Source organism: Gopherus flavomarginatus, chromosome 2, assembly GCF_025201925.1.
Source record: "Gopherus flavomarginatus isolate rGopFla2 chromosome 2, rGopFla2.mat.asm, whole genome shotgun sequence".
Lineage (NCBI taxonomy): Eukaryota > Metazoa > Chordata > Testudines > Testudinidae > Gopherus > Gopherus flavomarginatus.
Window position 1 is genome coordinate 238,133,390 of NC_066618.1, and position 23,256 is coordinate 238,156,645.

The 23,256-nt window shown below is 45.8% G+C and overlaps 1 protein-coding gene and 1 long non-coding RNA gene across 3 annotated transcripts in view; one reads left to right on the forward strand and one right to left on the reverse strand.

Moving 5' to 3' along the window:
* The window catches only part of LOC127045428 (uncharacterized), a 34,991-nt gene extending 12,097 nt beyond the window's left edge, over positions 1 to 22,894 (reverse strand). For both annotated transcript variants that reach the window (XR_007772697.1, XR_007772696.1), the window contains exons 1-3: positions 22,679 to 22,894; positions 12,012 to 12,189; positions 2,183 to 2,321 (exon numbers count right to left, since the gene is read on the reverse strand). This is a non-coding gene — a long non-coding RNA (uncharacterized LOC127045428). The remainder of the gene's footprint in view (positions 1 to 2,182; positions 2,322 to 12,011; positions 12,190 to 22,678) is intronic.
* Positions 6,052 to 23,256, forward strand: part of VXN (vexin) — a 28,011-nt gene continuing 10,806 nt past the window's right edge. Inside the window, exons 1-2 of the mRNA XM_050941387.1 lie at positions 6,052 to 6,146; positions 12,146 to 12,201. Of these exons, the coding sequence (XP_050797344.1) occupies positions 6,080 to 6,146; positions 12,146 to 12,201 (123 nt within the window). The 5' untranslated portion in view covers positions 6,052 to 6,079. The remainder of the gene's footprint in view (positions 6,147 to 12,145; positions 12,202 to 23,256) is intronic.

Below are 23,256 nucleotides of genomic sequence, written 5' to 3' on the forward strand. Positions count from 1 at the left end.
AGGTTACAGACTTGAGATGGTAACAGCTCCCATCCACACAGGCCAGGGAAACCCTGAGCAGGCTTCTGAAGCCAATGGGATATTTGCCATTGACTTTACTGGGAGCAGGATTAGGTGTTGAGTTTGTTAGAGGTACTAGCATGTTTTGTGAAGCCAGCATAAATAGGGCCTGAAGATTTCTGATGTTTCAGTGTCTTTAATTCCCTAATGGATTTCATTGTTTTGTTTTGTTTTTCAATAGTGAGATTTTTTTTTAAGTTGATTCCCTTCCAAGTAATTAACAATGACCCATTCAACAGGACAGGTTTCCCTCCTCCTTTGCCTAAAAAAGGGATCGGGACAGTGCCAATTCCACAGAGAAGTCCCCTGGCTGCACGGTGCAGTTTCTGAGGGTGTGACAATGGCATGATTTTGACAGTGTCTGTGACACTGGACAAGTGTCTAGTTCTGACTGCCTGATGCTGATTGGCTCTTCACTCCAACCACCACCCTCTCAGTCTCTTCACCTCCACCTCACTTCACACCTGGCCCCTGACCCTCCTCTTCTCCCCAGCTCTGTCCCAATCAGCTGCTTTCCCTTCAATGTCTCTTCTCCCTTCATTTTTCTTTCCATTTAGCTTAGCCCCTCCACCTAACCCTTCAAAAGGAGACGGTAATCATGGAATTAACATCACATTTGTTGCCACCACATTGTTCACTCTGCTTTTGTTAAGTCCCTTATCCCCTCCCTGTGTCTGTCTTGTCTACTTAAGATCGTTAGCTCTTTGGGTGGGGACAGTCTGCTACTCCGTGTTTGGTTGGGCCTTAGCATGGCCATCATAAATGTGATCAATAGTACTAACGTGCCCCCTTTGAGAGAGGTGGAATTGGGGATCTGAAAGTGCAGCCAGAGTGACTGTAAAAGTGGTACCGTCTTACTTAGCAGATCTGCCCCTGGTGTGAATTCAGCATGGTAGCTACTCACTTTAATGACCCTCCCGCAGAAAAGACATTTGTCATGCTATTCAGTAATGGTCACCCTGCAGTGTCAACACAGCTAAGAGAGCATGAGCTGGGTTCTGTCCCTGCTTGTGCATCTCCAACAAAATGGTTTGCTAAGGTCAAATCAATTACCCCTGTGAAAACCCACTGAAGACAATGGAGTTGCGCTGGTGTCACAGCGGGTAGAGCTGTAAGACAATGAGGTTGCTCAGGTATTCAGGGCTTAAGTTGGCCTGCAGAATCATTATTATTCACAAAGAAAGACCCTCCTTTGAGTCTTAGAGACCAGGATGAGCTTGCAAGGGAGTGAAAAAAACCCTCTGCTTATTTGTAAACTGCGCCCATTTAACATGGAACAGTAAGTCACACTGGACATGGAACTACTCAGTGCCTTTTGTAGAATCACACTCTCAGCCCTGCTGTGCTGAAGGGGCCAGAAACCAGAGTGGGAGGGGAGGCAAACTGCCCAGAAAGAACATAAATCTGCATAAATCAGCAGTTTTTAAAGATTTTGTAAAACATCAAAATCAGCCTTTCAACTGTAGAGTTTTATGCATGTTTATATCCCCCTGTACCCAAAGTAAAGCCCTTTGCCCATCCTTAGCCTGTGTACAAGGCTGTAGTCCAAAGAACCCTGAGGTCTGTCTGATCTAGAGAGGGTTGTGAGCTCCATGGCTTCCCTCATTTCCCCCATTGCCAGCCCCTCGTAATCAAATCACATGATAAAGCTTGTGCCACCACTGAATCTCACAGTGGCTATCTTTTGATGTTGCTGGGTATTAAAGTGTTGGGTGGGCAGAGATCCATCACAATTATCAACATTTAAGCCCTGCCCACTGGCTTCCCGATTGAATTTTGAATCTTCAGGGAAGGAAGGCACATTATAAGCCAATAACTCATTTCCTTGAGTCCGCTGCTGGAGGCAGCAGAACCATGCACAGTCAATTTATTATGTTAATCATATATTATAGTTATTGTGACACTGCCTGTAGTGACTCCGGAGTGTGACTCCGGGAACACTGTTAGGAAGCAGGGCACAAATCCCAAATTGGTTTTGAGGTCTAGACATAGATTTCGCCAACTAGTTATCAAGTGTAAATTCCTCAAGTACTATAATTTGACTATAACTATCACTTTCACATGCAGACACACTCAGTCCTTTTGCGTACTCCAATGTATCTCACCATCCCAGTGAGCTTACCTTTGTGGAATATGGTCTCTTACTCTAGGAATCACAGCAATATTCAGGTTACTCCCAGTTTCAAAGTACCAGTCACTTATCCCTGGTCAATTGTACCTTCAATCTCACACCAAGGACAATGCTTATAGCCAATCCTATACTAAAATATATAAAGATTTATTAACTAGGAAGAGGAAATGAGTTATTTACAAGGTTAAAGCAGGTGTGTGTGTGTGTGTGTGTATATATATATATATATATACATACACACACACATTAATGAGTTACAAACGTAAGTTTCAAAAGGTAACAGAAGCTTCTATAATCAGCAAGCTCTATATGTCCTGTAGGCCAAAATGAGGCTAAGCAGCTGGGGATTTCTTGCTTATGCCACTTTGCTCCCCCAAATCCAAGTAGCTTAGCAATACCAAGTGTATGGGATTTTTATCCCTCTCCTGCCATGTGCTCTGAGCAGCAAACTCAGCTGATAGGAGAGTCCACTTGCATGACTCATCTTCATGGAGAGGAAAGCAGAACAAAAAACAATCTTTTATCCTCTTTTTGATACATAGGGAAATGGCAGATGCAAGATGCCACAATAGTTGATCTGGGGAACGGTGTAATACTTTCTGTTGAAGATCAACCTTTCTCAGAGGTTCACAATCCTCAAATATGACCTCACAATATGGGGGACAAATGTTGTAAGTGACATTAATTTATGGAGCAACTCAGAAGCATGAAAAGTCTAAACGTCAATCAGATTTTTATCATTCTAACGCCTGTTTTGACAATACTAACACAGAGGTGAGCCAGACTGATTTCAGCTCTGTATTTGTCACTGTTCAATTGATATATCAGGACCTTGGCATGAACTGGCATATAGGCTGCCAACCAGCAGCACTGTTAGCAATGGGCAAAAACCAGAACTTTATTTTCTAGACTTTTTTGAATTTGGGAGATACAGATTCAGATCCCTCATCTGAGCTTGTCCCTACAAGATGGGTTCCAGGCCAAATCCAGAACTAAAAGAGGCCTTTTTTCTAGTTCTGGTCAAGTAATTCTTGTGAGATTTTCCACCCAATGTGGCAGAAAGTCTGAGAGTTCAATGGAACTATATGCAGCATAAGGCAAACTTGGTGTGAGTAAGGACAGAAGAATCAGGCCCTTCGTACATAATTATATATTGTATATTTTACTGGAGCACCGAGGAGCCCTAGTTATGGCCTAGACCCTCATCATGCTAGGTGCTGTACACACACAGAACAAGCTTGCCGGTTTGGGGGTTTTTTTAAATCACAGTTACAAATATCCTTCCTAAGGTCCCAGTGGCTAGTTACCCACAGGAAGAATAGCATCTACTGTAACATTTTGAGAAGAATCAGTATTCTGCATTTGGACCTAAAAACCACCCAGAGTGACCTATTCTAGAGGGTTGTCATACTGAGTTCTATGACATTGTTCTACCAACAGACTTCTAATGTTCATGTAGTAAGCATGGGCAATTTTTTCCTGACATTTAATTTACTGTGGCTCTTTTCATTTAAGGATCTCAAAGCAGCTGACAAATATCAGTCAAGCTTTGCAATATCCTCGTGGCATAGGTCATATCCTACCTATTGTATAGCTAGAACAACTGAGGCACAGAGAGGTGATTTGCCCTAGAATCCGTTAAACCCTGACTCCCGGTTCCTCAGCTCTGGAGGTCACATTAGACCCTGAGTATACTTAGTGCTTGGTCATCTTTTTGTGGAAGTGGAGGAAAATGAAGCAAAAGGCTCATTTTCTGAACTAGGTGAAATCAATCCGTATGCAGAGATCCAGCACAGGGCCTATGCACTTGTTAAGGTTTGTACTCCTATTGTGCAGTCTTAGGTGGTGCATAGACCTGGTGCTGGTTTTCCACACAAGGGTAACTGTGATCCACTGTCTCTTGTAGGACTGGATGTTCAGAGATGCCTGCTCAAGACCCAGGCTATAAAGCCTTATGCCAACATGTAACCAGCTTTTTGTTCTTAAATTTGACATTTTGTTTCCACCTCTAAGCCCAGAGGAAAATAGTGAAATACCAATCACTGGTTTTATTTTAAAATACACAAAAGCCAAATTACATATGTGATTTAAAAAACAATCAAACCAAAAAAACAAATCTCAAGTTTCCAAATTAGAAAAACACTTACTGGCTAAAACCTTGAAGTGTCTCCTCTCCTAGTCCTCCTAAAATCTGCAGGTTAAAAAAAGGCTAAATTTGTTCTATCTTTCCATTTATATCTACAGTTCAGTGTTGGGTTTGCTTATTTTTTTAAATCCTTTTAAAAAGCTTTAAATCCCCACTGCATAACCTCCTCCGCAGCTGAAAAGATGGTGCACTGATCTTTTGATTGGTGGGTAATGGATTTGGTTTGATTGCTTGACACAAGAACAATAGAAGGATAAACAATTCCATTTGTGGCCGTGAAATTCCCCATCTGTTGAGTGTGTCCCTGTCTGGAGAGAGACAGATGAACACGCTAGCCAAGCCTGATGTTAATGACATCAGTCATACAAGCAGAACATGTGGCACAATAAATCAAAAACGAATTGAACTTTTGGTTGATTATATTGCCGTCCCGCTGATCGTTTTAAACACTCCAGCATTTTCTGTAACAATGGATCACCTAATAGCTTTGCTTCCATGAAACAGCAGGAAACTGCCCTGGAAGGTAACGAGTGATGCCAGCTTGTTCTTCGTCCTCTTATGAAACCCCTAAAGCTGAAACGATTCTTAGTCCAGGATTATAATTGGTTAAATATTGCGGGGGGCGGTTAAAGAAAAAAGTTTGTATTAAAATGACAGTGACAGACGGTATTTCTCTAGCACCTGTCATCTGGGGACGTCAATAATGGATGTTACACTAGGTGGGTGAGGCAATATATTTTATCGGACCAATTCTGTTGGTGTGAGAGAGAAGTTTTCAAGCTTACGAAGAACTCCGCATACACTAATGGATGTTAACAATTCTGGCGGAGGGCTAGCTTAACTTCTGTGTCAATTATATTTGCACGCTGGTAGTGAATGTGTCTCCCACTGGACTGATATAATAGTAGCACAGTAATTAGGGGTAGCTATTACACTAGTTATGTGAGTGCTCTAGCAAATCTATCCAAGGCATTTCTAATACACCCATCACGTGGTAGCTAGGGCCAAAATTTTCAAATATAGGTACCTAAATCTGTATTTACACACCAAAAAATGTTCAGAGCATTGAAGAGCTACAACTTCTTTTGATTTCAATGTGGGCTCAGCACCTTTTGGCAGTTAGCCATTTATTAAGGTGCCTGAATATGGATTTAGATTCCCAGCTTTTGGCACCCATGTTTGAAAATTTTGGTCAAGATACCAGGATCTGTCTGTACATAGGCAGTTATAGAAACTTAGAAATACAATATACTTTTTTACTACATGTGTCAATTACTGGATTCCCATTATATGGAGAGACTTAAAAATGGAAAAGAATATATAACATGAAACCTAAGAAAAATCATAAAAAGAATGCCTAGCAGTGGCTTTTCAAAGAACAGATATCCAATTTGATAATTCACCAGCTGTACAAAACAGACCTAGCTTGCTTACATTACTAACCACTTTTATTCCTGAGGCTTTGGCAACCTGTATAGGAGGAAGGACACAAAACAAAATGTGGCAAAGGCTTAAGTAACAGCTAAATTAAATCTTTGCATTCATAGAATTCATATAAAGACAGATGGTAGTAGAAAATGTTACAATTAAGAATATGGAATGAGATGAGATCACAGCATCAGTCTGTCTTTTGTAGATCTGGACAATGATCACAGAGCCAGATTGGATTAGTGAAACCTATTTACCAGAAGTTCAGAGCAGTTGCATGAAGCCGACAGGCAGTCGGAAGAGAGAGGTGAAAAATGCACCAGATTTACAGCTGTAGTGATGAAAATTTAGAAGTTTTCACCACTGTGATTTCATCCAAATGTGAGTACGTGTTAAAGCAGAGTAGCAGACAGTGCTGTCTTTTATCTAGAATGTTTTACTGGTAGAGAAATCCTTTCAAGTGATAAACTCATCTCTTTGTTTTACTGTATTGTACTTGCACTTCTGTGTTCTCTAGTTGCTCTGAAGCTAATGCATGCAGGTGCCTGGATAATGTAGATATGTGAAATATTTCCACAGGAAAAACTGTGAGATGAATGTTCTTGAGGCCATGTGATTTGGTTTATATTCTGAATAGGTGATCAGTAAGGCATAGCTCACAACAGTAAGGCTGGTTTATGACACAGAAAATAACAATGTAATTCCATGAAGAGTTATTCACTCACCGGAACTGGCTATATATTGAGCAAGTGTCTGCTGGATCAATAAAGGGAACATTTCCAAAATCATGTCTTAGGAATGAATGTGTATTAACCTGACTTACATCTGATAATTTGAAGAAGAAATACCAGACAAAACACAGTATGCATTTGAGTGAAGAACATAGTTTAAACTCAATAACTGCTTATACCAAAAGAAGCCAGATAATAGCATGAAAAACTATTTGTGGGGGACAGATCTAATCTGCATTTGCAAGCTGTAAATGCAGGCACTCTGCTGCTTATTTTCTCAACATGAATAGACTCACTGATGTGGCCAGCACTGTAACTGTTTTCATCTGTTAAATTCTGTGGATCATTCATATAAACATCCTTTCAGCAGGCAAATTACAGAAGCATGTTTCTGCTAGAATTTATATCCCCCATCAAGAAAAAAAGGTTCAATGGTCTCTCCGCTGTTTTCCCTGCTGTCATTGTATTCCTGTGCAAGTAGGTCACTAATGTCTAGCTTCATGATTCACTCATACTTCAATGGCTATTCAAGTAGCTGTATGTTTGCCAGTACCGTGCCTTCCCTTTCATGCGGTTCCTTTCCTCAGCTCATGTAGGCTAATTGCTGCTTACATTGGCAGAACACATGCAATGATTTGGCCAGTGGCTCACAAATAAGCTGAAAATGTGCCCACAGATTTATCAGGAACTCACCATGGAGTATCTGGGCATCAGCGACATAATTCAAATAACAAAATATTTTCCCAAATCAGAGAAAATATGGAAACTCAACACTACCCTGCACTGTCCAGTAAGACATTAAATAGGTTAACTGCCCTGAGAGACATGGGTAATTTACCTATCAGTTAAACTTGTCTGCCTCCTCTTTGATAAAATGTTTTGTTTGTAAGGCATTAGTGAATGTAGCCGTTACTTACCCAGTGAAATCTAGACTTGGGGAGGGGTGGGGGGGTTGTTTGTTCATTTCATTGGACACCTCTGGGCAGCTTCAAAAACGAGCCATAGCTTATTTATATCATTTATAGAAAATCCCCTTCACTCTGTTCAGTTGATTTTGTCTCCCTCTTGCACTGTTTTCAAATATAAACCTCACAAGGCAAAGGATTGTAGGGATGCTTGTGAATTCCCTCCCACTCAATAAACTTGATGAAACTGGAGCCATAACCGCTTAATGGCATGTGTATTATTTTAACTGATGCTTATACAGCCCCCCTCCTGCAGCTGAACACTGTGTCACATTTTATACATACCTGTAACTATTTCTTACCTGGAAAAACATTCTCAGTGTAGTGAGTCAAGTGAGCAAGCACCACGTGTTATAGGGAGGCAGTATTGTCTAGACGAGGTTAGAGCATGGACCTGGAAATCAGTGGAGTTTGGACCTATTCCTGCCTTTGCTACTGTCTTATTGTATAACCATGGAAACATAATACAGACCAAAATTTTTGAACCTGGCTTGCTAAAGTTAGACACCTAAATCCATATTAAGACATCTAAATAGTGACCTGATTTTCTGTGACAGCTACAGGTACTCTGGACCTCTAAAATTAAGCCACTAATATGGGTCTAGGTGCCCAACATTAAGCACTCAAGTTTGAAAACTTTGATCTTAACTTCACTGTGCCTCAGTTTCCCTCTCTGTAAACTCTGCATGGTCAGACACATTCATCTCTGCAAAGCCCTTTCAAGACTATTGGATGAAAAAAATCTGTGTAAGAGCAAAGTGTTATTAATGAGAGATGAGTGTCCAATATTAACGATACCTCATAGTAGTATAGAGAAAGCCAGAATCGTAGCATTAAATGATTCATTAGTCAAATTATAATACCGAGAGTTAGCACATCTTCAAAGTGCCTTACAAACATTCATTTGTGTTGGTAACCCCTGAATTTGAATGATTCCAAGAACACAAAGCAAAACTCCAACTGGAGATTAAGAGTTATACCTGATTTTGCAACAAACCATCCAAAACTGCAGGCTTCATGTGGTTTTGACCAGAGTTTAAGACTGAACAGAATCCCTGGACCCCAAACCTCCTCGAACAACTACAGCAAAGCAGATTTAGATTAAACTTTAGGAAAAACTTCCTAACTTAAGAACAGTAGGACCACGGAACAGACTGCCTAGGGAGGTTGTGGAAGATCCTTCACTGGAAGTTTTCAAAAGGAGGCTGGATAGCCATCTGTTTTGGATGGCTTAGACGCAACAAATCCTGCATCTTAACAGGGAGTTAGACTTGATGAACCTTGCAGGCCCGTATAACCCTATGCCGCCCCCATTCTCAAAGTTTGGCTCTGGATTAAGATATGGATTTGAATTTTGCAGCTGCAACCTACCACCTTTCTCTGTAATGGGCCTGAACCAGAACACCAAATCCTGCATGTCTGAATGCTGGAGAAATGATTAATTATTCCTACTCACTGCACAGCATGCAAATGTGTGCGAGGCACTTTACAGCACAAAGAGTAAGACCGGGGCCAAACCTGCCCCAGAAAGTTTACCATCTAGCTTTAAAGATCCAAAGAAAGGCAACAAGTAGGGGATGGGGCGAGGAAACACAAGACCATTCAGCTTAAACATACTGATGTGCTGGAGGGTGTTGGTGGCTACCAGTAAGCATGTCATTGATCTATGGGCAAGCAAAGCCCTCACTGAAGCAGCTGGGTATGCTAGCTGCCTTCCATTCTAGCCAAATGGAAGAAGCAATTGAGCTCATTTATGCACTGATATAGGTGCATATAAGCCACTACCCATAGCACTGGCCATATGGAATTCCTGAGCAAAAACTAACTCAGGGAGAATAAGAGGGGTTTCTCTGGGAATGAATGGCAAAAACACAAGTGCATTGTCTGGATTGCAGGTTTGTGTGTCAGTGGCAGAATCAAGCAGTCAGTGAGAGAAGCATGGATAGCATGGCTCCAAGAAAAAAAGAGTTTCTTTTGGACAGAGTGCTGGTTGCAGTGGCAGGCTTAGAATTGTGAGCAAGGACACTGCCTGCTGTTCTTTATTTCCACTGTGTTCAGGGTAACAGGACTTGTCTACGTTTTTTGCAAATAAAAGGGATTGCACCAAAGAAAGCTCTCTCTCTCACACACTATCAGTTTTCTCTTTGAACAGAAACAATACAGCTAGGCCCAGAATAGTGATTAACTGATCAAGCCAAAGGGGCAATAATGTATATATTTTCATAGCTTAATAAAAAGTCATTAATATTGTGATGGGATCCCTGGAGTACAACCCGGAACTGAGGTACCGCCTGGGCTGTCTTTCCCAATGTCTTGCTAGTGACAAGCAGCAAACCCCTCCGGAAGCTGTTATCACTCAGCACAACTGCAGGTGGACCCCCATACCCTGCTAGATTGCATGAAAATCCCTCCAGTTCCCTGACTTTGCATCCCTGAGCTGCAGCATTCTGCCCTGGTCAGAAGCCTGTATTGTAAGTTTATAACCCAATCCATCCCTCCTTCAATGTGGCGAGGATACACACAAGCCTTTGTAACTGAGCTGAGAATTCCCTAGCACTTTAAGCAAAATATACTGTTTTAGGTAAATATAAAACAGGTTTATTAACTATAGAAAGATAGATTTTAAGTGATTATAAGTGGTAAGCATAAAAGGTCAGAGATGTTACCAAAGAAAATAAAAATAAGCACACAATCTAAATCTTAAACCTTATTACACTAGACAGTATTTAGATCAAGCAATATTCTCACTCCTTGGATGTTACAGTCCTTAGTGCACAGACTTCCCCCTGAAACCTGGACCAGTCTCCTCTGATGATATTTGTCTTCTTGGCATCCCAGCTGTGTCCCGCAAAGGTGTGGGAAAAGCAAGGCTAAGACATGATGCTACTGTCACTTGTTTTATTCCCTTAGCCCATGTGCCTCGCAGACCCTAGCCCAGGCATGGCTTGGTTGGCTTTGCTGAGCCACAGTGAACAAGCAGCCCCCAAGTCACAGTGATCCAGCAGTTTCCATTGTGTGAGGCTTGGATAGTTGAGTCACACAGTTGAGAAATACCCACCTAGGCACAGTTCCTTTACATGTCAATAGCAAACTTACAGCACATTTCAGTAACACCCATACAACACAATCTTATAACTTTATACACGCTAATGATAGGCATATTTGGACAGAACACTGGGTTTCAGTAGAGCATGACTCTTCATATGATACCTTACATGGCATGATTTGTACAAAATATCACAGTGATGTATGACTATGGGGGTTACAAGGCATCATTCTGAGGTACACTGTGTCACAAATATGTTCCATCAGCACAGCTAGATTACCTGGCTCTGAAGTCCACAGTTCAAACCTACCTCTCATCTCCATATAAAACTATAAACTGGCCCATGTTCACTTGAGTCTGGGCCTAGGCCCTCTCCAAAAATGTCATTAGCTTGACCTGTGTCAACTGGGTAATGAAACCAGGTGAAATTTGAAAGGAACTACTCACACAGCGCTAATTAATGAAGACTTCACAATATGGCAGCTACGCAGTGATCCTGAAAATCTGGGAGGGATGTTTTTTCCAGGCAATGTCCCCTCTTGTGTTTATTTCCCAATTAGAAGAAAGCAAGAGATTTGTGTTTCCTCTGCGAGGTCATTTCAATTGAAGGTCCTTCTCTTGGTGGCATTTGATGTAAGTAAATGCATTGTAGATTTTGAAAGCCGTATTAGCCCGTTTCCTCCTCTAAGAAAATCAGTTTCATTTGGAGACGTTGTTAGCAGCACCATCTACTACTATAGAGACTTTGTATCCACTTCCTAAATTTCATGAGTAAAAGGAATGTGTACAAACTATTTTCACGTGCATATTTCACCTAACATCACTGCTACAGCCTTGCAAACCTCAATTTAAAAAATCATGACATTGGCTTAAAAATAGTTGCTTGAGATATTACTAATGCCACTTTCTGGTTTCTTTTTATTTATCTTCTAGTTTTTGTGTCTTTCGGGTGCATTGTGACCACATTTTTTCCAGCTTCTCTCCTGAATTACAAGAGCTAGCAATTTACATTTTTTTTAAACGAAGGCCAAGAATCTCATGTAATTATATGGCACTTCAAGACTATCACAAATATTGTGAGAGAGTGGTGCTGCCAGCTACATCCACCAAAACACAATTCCAATGTTGCCAGCTATGCCTGGTACTCCATGGTTCTTTCTGTGGAACAAGAAACATGTCCCAGCACCGCATGCTATTGTAGGCAGAGTGAAGATATAACCCATACACCTCCTGGGTGTGGTGCTCTGTCCCATCTAATGGCACTGAGACCACTTAGAGAGGGTGAGAGAAATGAATCTGCCCTACAGCCTTCACAAAGCAGCATAAGGTTTTTAGCTCATGCAGCAGAGGCTCATGCACTACACGTCAAAGGCCCCAGGTTCAATCCCACCCACCACCATCTGCAGTCTGTTAGTGTTACAAAGGCACCGCATAAGAGCTGGTAATGACATTTCAAATAAATGGTGCTTGCATTTTTGATGATCTCATAACAAGTTACACCAACCTGAGATTTGCCAGTTTCTATTACTAATCAACAAAAACCTAAATAATACTTAATATACATGTGTGTCTGAAGCTGTCGTCTCTTGTGTCAGCCACTATTGCACACTGATCGTGTTTCTTTCATTCTCTTTGCAGCATGTAGTCCAGCCAGAAGAAAAGCCAAAAGCACACAACACATCCTAACAAAGAGAGTAAGAAAAGTATCCATTTTTTTGTATTCAAGTTGGCTTAACTTCTCCTTGAAAGTCTCATGCATAGGAAAGCAGACCTTTCCAGGTTGGGGCATGGGGAGCATAGAACTGAAATGGTGTCTGGAGTTGGGGAAAACTTTTAGAAAGTTTCTGGAAAATTGCAGGTATTTAGAAAAAGGTTTTTTTAACTCTTCAAAAAGATTGGTTTTTTTCCAAGCAAAATTATTCAAAATTAATTTTAAACATTATAACAAAATAAATGATGTAATATCTTCTCAGAAAATGATTGTCTGAAGGAGCTGGGAGGGTAGTTCACCTCAGGAACCAGCCTGTGACTCCCTCTGAGACTCACACTCTGGTACTTCCTCCTTGATCCAGAGAGATGCAATCTGTGCCAGCCCTTTTTGCTAGCACAGCTTGCATTCCCCTCTGTACCAGTGCTGGACCATTAGCTTGTGCACTGGGAGCATTGGCTTGTGCACTGGGGGTTGGAGCCAAGGCTGTGTCCACTCCTGATTACCCACTCCTCACCCAGCTGCTAAAGAATGACAGCAGTTGATTCCCCCTCCCTGCCCCACACGCAGATACACACATGCACACACATAAGCTCCAATTATGGATAGCCCATGCAGGGAAGTAGTGGGGATCCTTACACCTTTTGACTCCCTTGTGTGGGTGTGAAGGAGAGCTAACAAGTGAACCCAAAGGAGTCTGAGCAGTTAGTTATTAAACTTTTTCAAAAGCTTATTGTGAAAAACCCTCACCAGCTTGTGCAGCTGTGTGATCCTGCCCTCATCCTCACTTCTCCTTTCCCTCCTACTGTTATTACACTCATTTGTTGCAGCTTTCCCTTAAATAGCCTGTAAGTTCTTCATGGCAGGGACTGTGTCTACTTATGTGTCCATACAGCTCCTGGGGGTCCCAAGCCTGAGTGTATCTATTCCACACTGCTGCAGTGGAAATAACACAAGTCATACTTAGCCCCTGTGAAAGGCTATTTGCCAGGCTTAGATACTCTGGCACAGCTATTTGGGCCTGGCCTTCTTGTCTTAGGGCCCCCTTTTCCCTCCCTTGCCCTCCCAAAATCCATCTAGCCAGCTCATAGTGCCCTCCAAGTCCCTTTATTGTGTGTCTCTCTTGCTCTTTCTTTGGCCTGGTCTACACTATGCATTTAAACCGATTTTCGCAGCGTTAAACTGATTTAACACTGCACCCGTCCACACAACGAGGCCCTTTATATCAATATAAAGGGTTCTTTAAACCGGTTTCTGTACTCCTCCCTGACGAGAGGAGTAGCGCTGAAATCGCTATTACCATATCGGATTAGGGTTAGTGTGGCCGCAAATCGATGGTATTGGCCTCCGGGCAGTATCCCACAGTGCACCATTGTGACCGCTCTGGACAGCAATCCGAACTCGGATGCACTGGCCAGGTAGACAGGAAAAGCCCCGCGAACTTTTGAATTTCATTTCCTATTTGCCCAGCGTGGAGCTCTGATCAGCACGGGTGGTGATGCAGTCCCAAATCCAAAAAGAGCTCCAGCATGGACCGTACGAGAGATACTGGATCTGATTGCTGTATGGGGAGACAAATCTGTTCTATCACAGCTCCGTTACAGAAGACGAAATGACAAAGCATTTGAAAAAAAATCTCCAGGCTATGATACAGAGTCCACAGCACAGTGCTGTGTGACAAGCGTAACGGAAAGGCAAAGAATCAAATGGACGCTCATGGAGGGAGGGAGGGAGGGAAGAGGTACTGAGGATTCCAGCTATCTCACAGTCCCCACACTCTCCGAAAAGCATTTGCATTCTTGGCTGAGCTCCCAATGCCTGTAGGGTCAAACACATTGTCTGGGGTGGTTCAGGGTATATCTCGTCAATTTACCACCCCTCCCCCCCCCGTGAAAGAAAAGGGAAAAAAATCGTTTCTTGACTTTTTTCTATGTCACCGTATGTCTACTGCATGCTGCTGGTAGATGCAGTGCTGCGGCACTGAATACCAGCATCCTCTCCCCTTCCCTCCCTGGTGGCAGATGATATCATATAAAAGGACTGGTAGCCATCCTTGTCATCATCCAGTGAGTGCTCCTGGCTGGCCTCAGGTGAGGTCGGCCGGGGGGCGCCTGGGTAAAAATAGGAATGACTCCCAGTCATTCCCGGTAGATGGTACAGAACGGCTGGTAACCGTTCTCATCATAGCAACTGGGGGCTGAGTTCCATCAGCCCTCCCAGCTCCCCTTTCATGTCTAAAGAAAAGATTCTGTACTGCCTGCACTATCATAGCAGCGGGATGCTGGGCTCCTCTCCCCTCCATCATTTAATGTCCTGCCTGGACTATCATAGCAGCTGGAGGCTGCCTCCCCCTCATTTTATCTCACTAAAAAGTCAGTGTTCTTCTTCGAGGGCTTGCTCATATCCATTCCAAGTAGGTGTGTGCGCGCCGCATGCACGTCCGTCGGAAGATTTTTACCCTAGCAACACTCGGTGGGTCAGCTGGGCGCCCCCTGGCGTGGCGCCGCTATGGCACCGAATATATACCCCTGCCGACCCGTCCGCTCCTCAGTTCCTTCTTACCGCCCGTGTCGGTCGTTGGAACAGTAGCTGATCTCCACCTCCCTAGCTTTTCGCTCGTTCTAATACTTACTGTGTATATAGTTTATTTTCTGTAGTTCTAGTTAATAAATTTTTGTAAACGTAGTTAGTGTATATAGTTCAGAGGATCGGGAATTAGCCCTTTCCCTCTCCCAGTGCCCAGGCCCATGCCTGGCTCACCGGGTTTCAAACCGTGCTCGGCCTGCCACTGGCCGATGCCCACGGGAGACCCCCACGACTCTTGCCTCAAGTGCTTGGGGGAATCCCACCTTGCAGACAAGTGCCGGAACTGCAAATCGTTCAAGCCGCGGAAGAAAAAGGAGCGGAACTTTCGCCTTAAGCAGCTCCTAATGGAGGCGGCCCTCACTCCTCCACCTTCAGCACCGCCGGCCGGACAGTCCGTGCCAGGGAGAAGTGCCTCATCGGCACCGGAGAGTGCTGGCACCGTGAAGACAGCTTGGCACCAACCGTCACTGGCACAGAAACCGGCCCGGCACCGCTCCCTCTCCCCACGTGCCAAGAAGCTTAAAGCTCCTGCAGCCTCAGTATCTGCACCGCAGTCTGAGCAACAATCTAAGTTGAGCCGCCCGGCACCACCAGCTGCCACGGCGCCGACAACCTCCGCACCGTTGATTCCGGCAGTGCAAGAGCCGTCGAGTCCGGTGCATGACAGCTCCCCGGCACATGCCTTGGTAGAGCTTCTCGTTCCCACTACACCAGAGACATTTGCAACGGCGAGGGAACTTATTGCCTTAACGGAGCCCGCCCTGCCTCAACCCCTGGCACCACCAGTGCGGGTTATTCAATCGACAGGCAAGCCGGCCATAAAAGACTACCTTCCATCGGAACCTCAGGCAGACAGCACTCAAGATCGAGATCCCATCAGCGCTCTCGATCTCGCCATCGCTCCAGATCCAGGCGCCGCTCGCAGTCCCGGTACCGATCTCCTGCCGGTACCGGTCGCACTCGCAGCACTGCTCGAGGTCCCGCTCTCTGGACCAATATTCCTGGCACTGGTCCAGCTCCCAGCACTGTTCGCACTGCAGCCGCTCTCATCACAGAGTGTCCAGATCCCGGTCGACCTCCTGGCACTACGCCGGTTGCAGGTCCCGATCACGCTCTCAGTACCGTTACGGATCCCGGTACCGCTCCCCGGTGAGGCACGACATACGGTACCCTAGAGACAGGGCTTACCCTCAAACAGCCTCCGCTCCACCATGGGCATCGAGGCACGCGTCTGAGTCATCGCACACGGATAGTGCCACCTATCCTGATTCAGAGGCGCACAGCCGGGTTCTCCATGAGGCTCAAGGTCCAGACCAAGATCCTCATCAGCGGTCCTTTTGGACGCCTTGGGCATATCACCAGGCCCAAGGCAAGCCCACGGTACCATCACGTTCCGCCGCGTCGGAACATCGCACACCAGAGGCCACTGTTAGCCGCCCCCCTCCAGCGGGGACAGATCACTCTCCTCAGGTACTGGACCCTCAGGCCCTCCCGGACCCTGACGTACCTCCGGACCAAGAGTCCCTCCAGGAACCACTGTACCGAGTCTGTCGTCCTCCTCTTCAGCCAACGAGGCAATGGCCGGTACATCCTCCTCGGGCCCGACCCCTATCGACCTCCGAGCTCACCAGGATCTTTTGAGGCTAGTTGCCTTAAATATCAATCTCCAGGTGGAGGAGGTCCCTGAAGTTGAGGACCCAGTGATAGACATACTGTCGGCGGATGCCCCAACCCGCGTAGCTTTGCCGTTTATAGGCTCTATCCAAGTCAAAGCGGACACAATCTGGCAATCTCCGACGTCTATCCCTCCTACGGCCAGAGGGGTGGAAAGAAAGTATGTGGTACCCTTCAAAGGGTATGAATACCTATATACCCATCCTCCTCCATGCTCCCTGGTGGTTCAATCCGTCAATGAGCGAGAATGCCATGGCCAGCAAGCCCCCGCCCCAAAATCCCGGGAGGCTAGGCGGATGGACCTGTTGGGACGTAAAGTCTACTCTGTAGGGGGCATCCAACTCAGGGTGGTGAACCAACAGGCCCTGCTCAGTAGATATAACTATAACACTTGGCAGTCAGTGGGTAAGTTCACTGAGATGGTCCCACCAGACTCCCGCCAGGAATTCCAAGTCCTTCTCGAGGAAGGAAAGAAAGTGGCGCGGACGTCCCTGCAGGCCTCCCTCAACACAGAAACCGGCCCGGGAATTACTATGAGAAGGATCTCGTGGCTGCAAGTGTCAGGTCTACCTCCTGAACTACAACACACCATCCAGGACCTGCCATTTGAAGGCCAGGGCCTTTTCTCCCAGAAGACGGACCCTAGGCTACAGAGTCTTAAGGACAATCGGGTGATCATGCATTCCCTCGGGATGCACACCCCACAGACCCAACGCAGGTCCTTCCGTAGCCAACCCCAGCGCCCTTACCCCCAGCCCAGACCGCGTCAAGACTTTGGCAGGAGGCGCAGTAGCAGGAACCGCAGGCGACAATCTGGGTCCCAAGGCGGACACAATACCGGTCCCGCCAAACCGGCGCCGGGCCCGAAAGCGAACTTTTGAAGGTGCGCCCGAAAGCAGAGCACCAGTCCTTTCCCAGGATCCCCTTCAGTTTTCCAACCGCCTTTCCTCCTTCCTCCCTGCGTGGTCCCAGTTAACCTCAGATCGCTGGTTCCTACGCACGGTGGAATTTGGACTCCACCTCCAATTTATTTCGCCTCCTCCCTCTCACCCCACCTCCCCGTCCCTCTTCAGGGACCCCTCTCACGAGCAATTCCTCTGGCAAGAGGTTCGCACGTTCCTCTCAATCGGAGCTATAGAGGAGGTACCAGAGGAATTAAGGGGCAGTGGATTTTACTCCCGATATTTCCTAATCCCCAAAGCAAAGGGAGATCTTCAACCCATCCTGGACCTGCGAGGACTCAACATGTTTCTGAAGAAGTTGAAGTTCCGCATAGTATCCCTGGGGACCATTATCCCTTCCTTGGATCCCAGAGACTGGTGCGCTGCTCTCGAGATGAAGGACGCATATTTCCATATCACTATTTACCCCCCGCAGAGACGGTACCTACGGTTTACGGTGCACCGCCAACATTTCCAGTTTGCGGTCCTTCCATTTGGCCTCTCCACGGCCCCTCGCGTCTTTACAAAGTGCATGGCGGTAGTGGCCGCCTTCCTCCGTCATCGGCGAATACATGTGTTTCCTTACCTAGACGACTGGCTTATTCGAGGGACCTCCGAGGCCCAGGTCACCCGGCACGTAGCCATCATCACAGACCTATTCGAGAGACTGGGCCTGATGATAAATCAAGAGAAGACTACTCTCGTACCCGCTCAAAGAATAGAATTCATTGGGGCCATTCTGGACTCCAAACTCACAAGAGCCTGCCTGCCACTGCCCTGGTTTCAGGCACTAGTCTCCGTTATAAAAAGCCTCCAAACCTTTCCGACGACCTCGACTCGCACCTGTCTGAGCCTCCTTGGTCACATGGCTGCATGTACCTTTGTAACCAAGCACGCAAAACTACGCATGCGTCCCCTTCCAACCTGGCTCGCCTCAGTGTACCGTCCAGCCAGAGATACCATAGACATGGTGGCCACCATTCCTCAGAGCATCTTAGACTCCCTCAACTGGTGGCTAACACCCTCCCTGGTTTGTGCGGGACTGCCGTTCCATCCGAGGCAGCCCTCGGTGACCCTAACGACGGACGCGTCGTCTCTCGGTTGGGGGGCTCATCTAGACCATCGTCACACGCAAGGCCTCTGGTCACCTCAAGAGCTAGCGTTGCACATAAACGTCCGGGAGCTGAGAGCAGTCCGCCTGGCGTGCCAGACATTCCTACAACACCTGCAAGGTTGTTGTGTTTCGGTGCTTACCGACAACACAACGGTCATGAACTACATCAACAAGCAGGGCAGGACTCGATCCTCCCCCCTTTGTCAGGAGCCGATCCAATTGTGGGAATTTTGCATAGCCCACTCGATAGACCTTGTAGCATCGTTCCTCCCGGGAGTTCGGAACACCCTGGCAGACCATGTCAGCAGATCCTTTCGGTCTCAGGAGTGTTTGCTTCGCCCGGACGTCCTATATTCCATCTTCCAGAAGTGAGGCTTTCCCCATATAGACCTCTTCGCTTCCCGCGACAACAGGAAGTGCCAGAAGTTCTGCTCCTTCCAAGGTCTAGCCCCGGGCTCGATATCGGATGCCTTCCTAATCTCATGGAAGGACCAGCTGCTGTATGCCTTTCCACCCTTCCCACTGGTGCACAAGGTTCTCTTAAAGCTCCGCAGGGACAGGGCTCGCCTGTTCCTGATCACCACTGCGTGGCCCCGACAGCACTGGTACACCACGTTGCTGGACCACTCGATAGCCAACCCGATCCCTCTGCCCCCGCATCAGGATCTTATAACGCAGGACCACGGCAGGCTTCACCACCCGGACCTGCACTCCCTCCATCTCACAGCGTGGCTTCTGCATGGTTAACCCAGTCGGAGTTACGTTGCTCTGCCCCAGTGCAAGAAGTACTCCTGGGCAGCAGAAAACCTTCCACCCGATCTACGTACTTGGCCAAGTGGAAGTGTTTTTCTTGCTGGTGTCAAGCACAAAACACATCACCCACGGAGGTTCCCATTCCCACTATATTGGACTACCTCTGGTACCTTAAACAACAGGGCCTCGCTATCTCATCATTGCAAGTGCATTTGGCGGCTATTTCTACTTTCCATCCCGGAGAAGGTACTTACTCTGCCTTCTCCCACCCTATGGTCTCAAGGTTCCTCAAAGGTTTGGAGCGTCCATACCCCCTAGTACGATGCCCCGCCCCTTCCTAGGATCTCAACTTGGTCCTGACGAGACTTATGACTCCTCCATTCGATCCACTGGCGACCTGCTCGCTCCTGTATTTGTCGTGGAAAACAGCCTTCCTTGTAGCCATCACATCAGCTAGGAGAGTCTCTGAGCTTCGGGCTCTGATGGTGGACCCACCATACACGGTGTTCCACAAAGACAAGGTGCAGTTACGTCCGCATCCAGCGTTCCTCCCTAAAGTAGTCTCGGCCTTCCATCTCAACCAGAACATATTCCTCCCGGTCTTCTTTCCCAAACCGCATACGTTTCGTAGAGAACAGCAGTTGCATTCCCTCAACGTCCGTAGGGCACTCGCCTTCTACATTGACCGCACGAGACCCTTCCGCAAAACGCCCCAACATTTTGTGACAGTGGGAGATCGGATGAAAGGCCTACCCGTCTCTTCTCAGAGAATTTCATCATCGGTAACGGCGTGCATCCGTACTTGCTATGACCTAGCTCATGCCTCTCTGGGGCATATTACAGCCCATTCCACCAGGGCTCAGGCCTCTTCGGCTGCCTTCCTAGCTCGAGTACCCATCCAGAAGATATGTCGAGCAGCTACGTGGTCTTCAGTACATACCTTCACTTCCCATTATGCCCTGGTGCAACAATCCAGAGAGGATGCAGCCTTCAGCTCTGCGATTCTACACGCTGCAGTATCTCACTCCGACCCCACTGCCTAGGTAAGGCTTGGGATTCACCTACTTGGAATGGATATGAGCAAGCACTCGAAGAAGAAAAGATGGTTACTCACCTTTGTAACTGTTCTTCAAGATGTGTTGCTCATATCCATTCCAAAACCCTCCCTCCTTCCCCACTGTCGGAGAAGCCGGCAAGAAGGAACTGAGGAGCAGACGGGTCGGCAGGAGTATATATTCGGTGCCATAGCGGTGCCATGCCAGCGGGTGCCCAACCGACCCACCGAGTGTTGCTAGCGTAAAAATCTTCCGACGGACGTGCACGCGGCGCACACACACCTACTTGGAATGGATATGAGCAACACATCTCGAAGAACAACAGTTACAAAGGTGAGTAACCGTCTTTTTCTTATTCCTGCATTCTTTATTACTTCATCACACAAATGGGGGGACACTGCCACGGTAGCCCAGGAAGGTTGGGTGAGGAGGGAAGCAACGGGTGGGGTTGTTGCAGGGGCACCTCCCATGAATGGCATGTAGCTCATCATTTCTGCGGGATCTGACACGGAGCGGCTGTGCTCTCTGGTTCTCTGATACACTGGTTCTCTAGTACACTTACCCCATATTCTAGGCAGGACTGACTCTATTTTTAGATACAACATAAAGGAGGGAATGACCCAGGAGGTCATTCCCATTTTTGTCTTTGCACTCCTGGCCGACCTCAGCGAAGATCAGCCAGGAGCACCCATGACAGCAGCAGACAGTACAGAACAACTGGTAATCGTCTCTGCTACCTTGAAAAGGCAAATGAATGCTGCTGTGTAACGCTGCAGTACCGCCTCTGTCAGCGGCATCCAGTACACATACAGTGACAGTGACAAAAGGCGATCCAGGGAAAAAGGGCGCGAAATGATTGTCTGCCGTTGCTTTCACGGAGGAAGGAATGACTGACGACATTTACCCAGAATCACCCACAACACTGGATCTCAACCCAGAATTCCAATGGGCGGGGGAGACTGCGGGAACTATGGGATAGCTACGGGATAGCTACCAACAGTGCAACACTCCAGAAATCGACGCTAGCCTCGGTACATGGACGCACACCACCGAATTATTATGCTTTGTGTGGCCACGTGCACTCGACTTTATACAATCTGTTTTATAAAACTGGTTTATTTAAAATCGGAATAATTCTGTAGTGTAGACGTACCCAAATTTGACAGTTCTGCTTTATCTTTCTCTCAGCCTGTGCAGACCCCTCTTTATCAGCTTTGGGACTTTGTCTGGAAGGTATTTGTGCTTGCCCCAGACCTGTTTCTTCTGCAGAGTTCCCTACATAGAAATCTCTCACCACCATCTTCCATTGTCAAAGACATTCTTCTCCAGTTCCCCGGCTGCTCCCTCCCTTCTAGATTATTCTCTCACTCTGTGCTCCAGAGTCAGCAGGCTCCACTCTCTGCTTCAGGAATCCTCCCTATTTCTGCAGTGTAGCACACCTATCAATGGACTGAAAACAACACCACACTACATTTCTTGCAATCCCAGTGCCTATTCTTGGTTGCTCAGTCAGCCCATTGCATCCACATATCTTAAGGGGATGGTCTTAAATGGAACATGAACCTCAAAAGGATCTGTCCCAGCAGAAAGTCTACATTCAGGGTGTTTGAGTAAAAACCTTCTCAAACATGCATTCCTACAATCCTAAATCATAATTTAAAATGGTCAAAAAAGGGAATTTCCACTCCATGGGAAATTCAGAGATTTCAAAACTTGGTTTTGTCCTAAATCAGGACAAAAAAGTTGAAATCTCAGAATTTTTCCGTAAACAAAATACCGTGACATACTTCATTTGGACTTTATCATTTCATTTGGACTTCATTGTTTTGACTAATATACAATATAAAAGTTGAAATGATAAAGTCGAAGCAAAATACATCTAAATTAGTTTAAACCTGATCAAAATCAAATGTTTAGGTAATCTCCTTTTGAAATTTTTGACAAAAATCAAGACATTCCTGCAAAACATTTTGATTTTACCAAATCAGCATTTTCTGACAGAAACTTTTAACCCGCTCTAGTCACAATCCTGTTCTGCTATTTTTATCCTTTAACGTGATCATTATAATCTCAATATACATTTGTCGCTGCTAATCAGGCAGTGGCTTCTGCAACATTTAATTTGAGCTGCGTGTGCCTGTCTTGTCACTTTTTTAAAGAAATCTTGTGCCTATTTATAGTTTGTTTTTTTTCCATTCCTAAAGAATAACCCTCTTGACTGTCCTCTTTTGTCAGTGCTGATGATCCCATGTTTACAATCAGAGTACCACAGCACAAGGATAGTCTGTGCACTGCAAATAAGGACATAAACTGGGCTTTCAAAAATAACTAACCACCAACCTTGTAGTTGTTGATTTCCATGTTTCAGTTTAGTGCAGTTGACTGCAGCTAATGTGTAATCATCCAATAGCATCGTATGTGCTGGAAAATACAAGCCTTTGAGGATATTGTGATGGTTAACTTTTTCTTCCACACAAAGAAAAGGAGTGGTTATATTTTTTTTCATTTGTACATCTGCCTACTGTTAGCATTGTAGGTCTGCCTGGAATGGCATGATGTCTTCTACCTTGGTAATCACAGTGGATGCACAAATTTAATCCCAGACAAGAGCAAAAATAGCAAGCAATCTGGAAACCTGCCAGGTTCTTTCATAGCAGCAGCACTTGAGCATGCCAGTGCTGTATTAAGTGATTTATACATTCATGTGACTGACCTTGTGAGGTAACCTCAGTCACTTTAAAATGAATCCTTTCCAAGAGGGCAATCATGGAAATTAAAAAAAAAGATGCATGATTTAAAAATTCAAACATTCCCTCCATATGCTTGTTTTTGTCCTTCTGACATTTTCACTATAGCTCCACCCCTCATCTGTTCCTCCCATTCTCCCTTCTTCATCCCCCAAAATGTGAACTGGAATT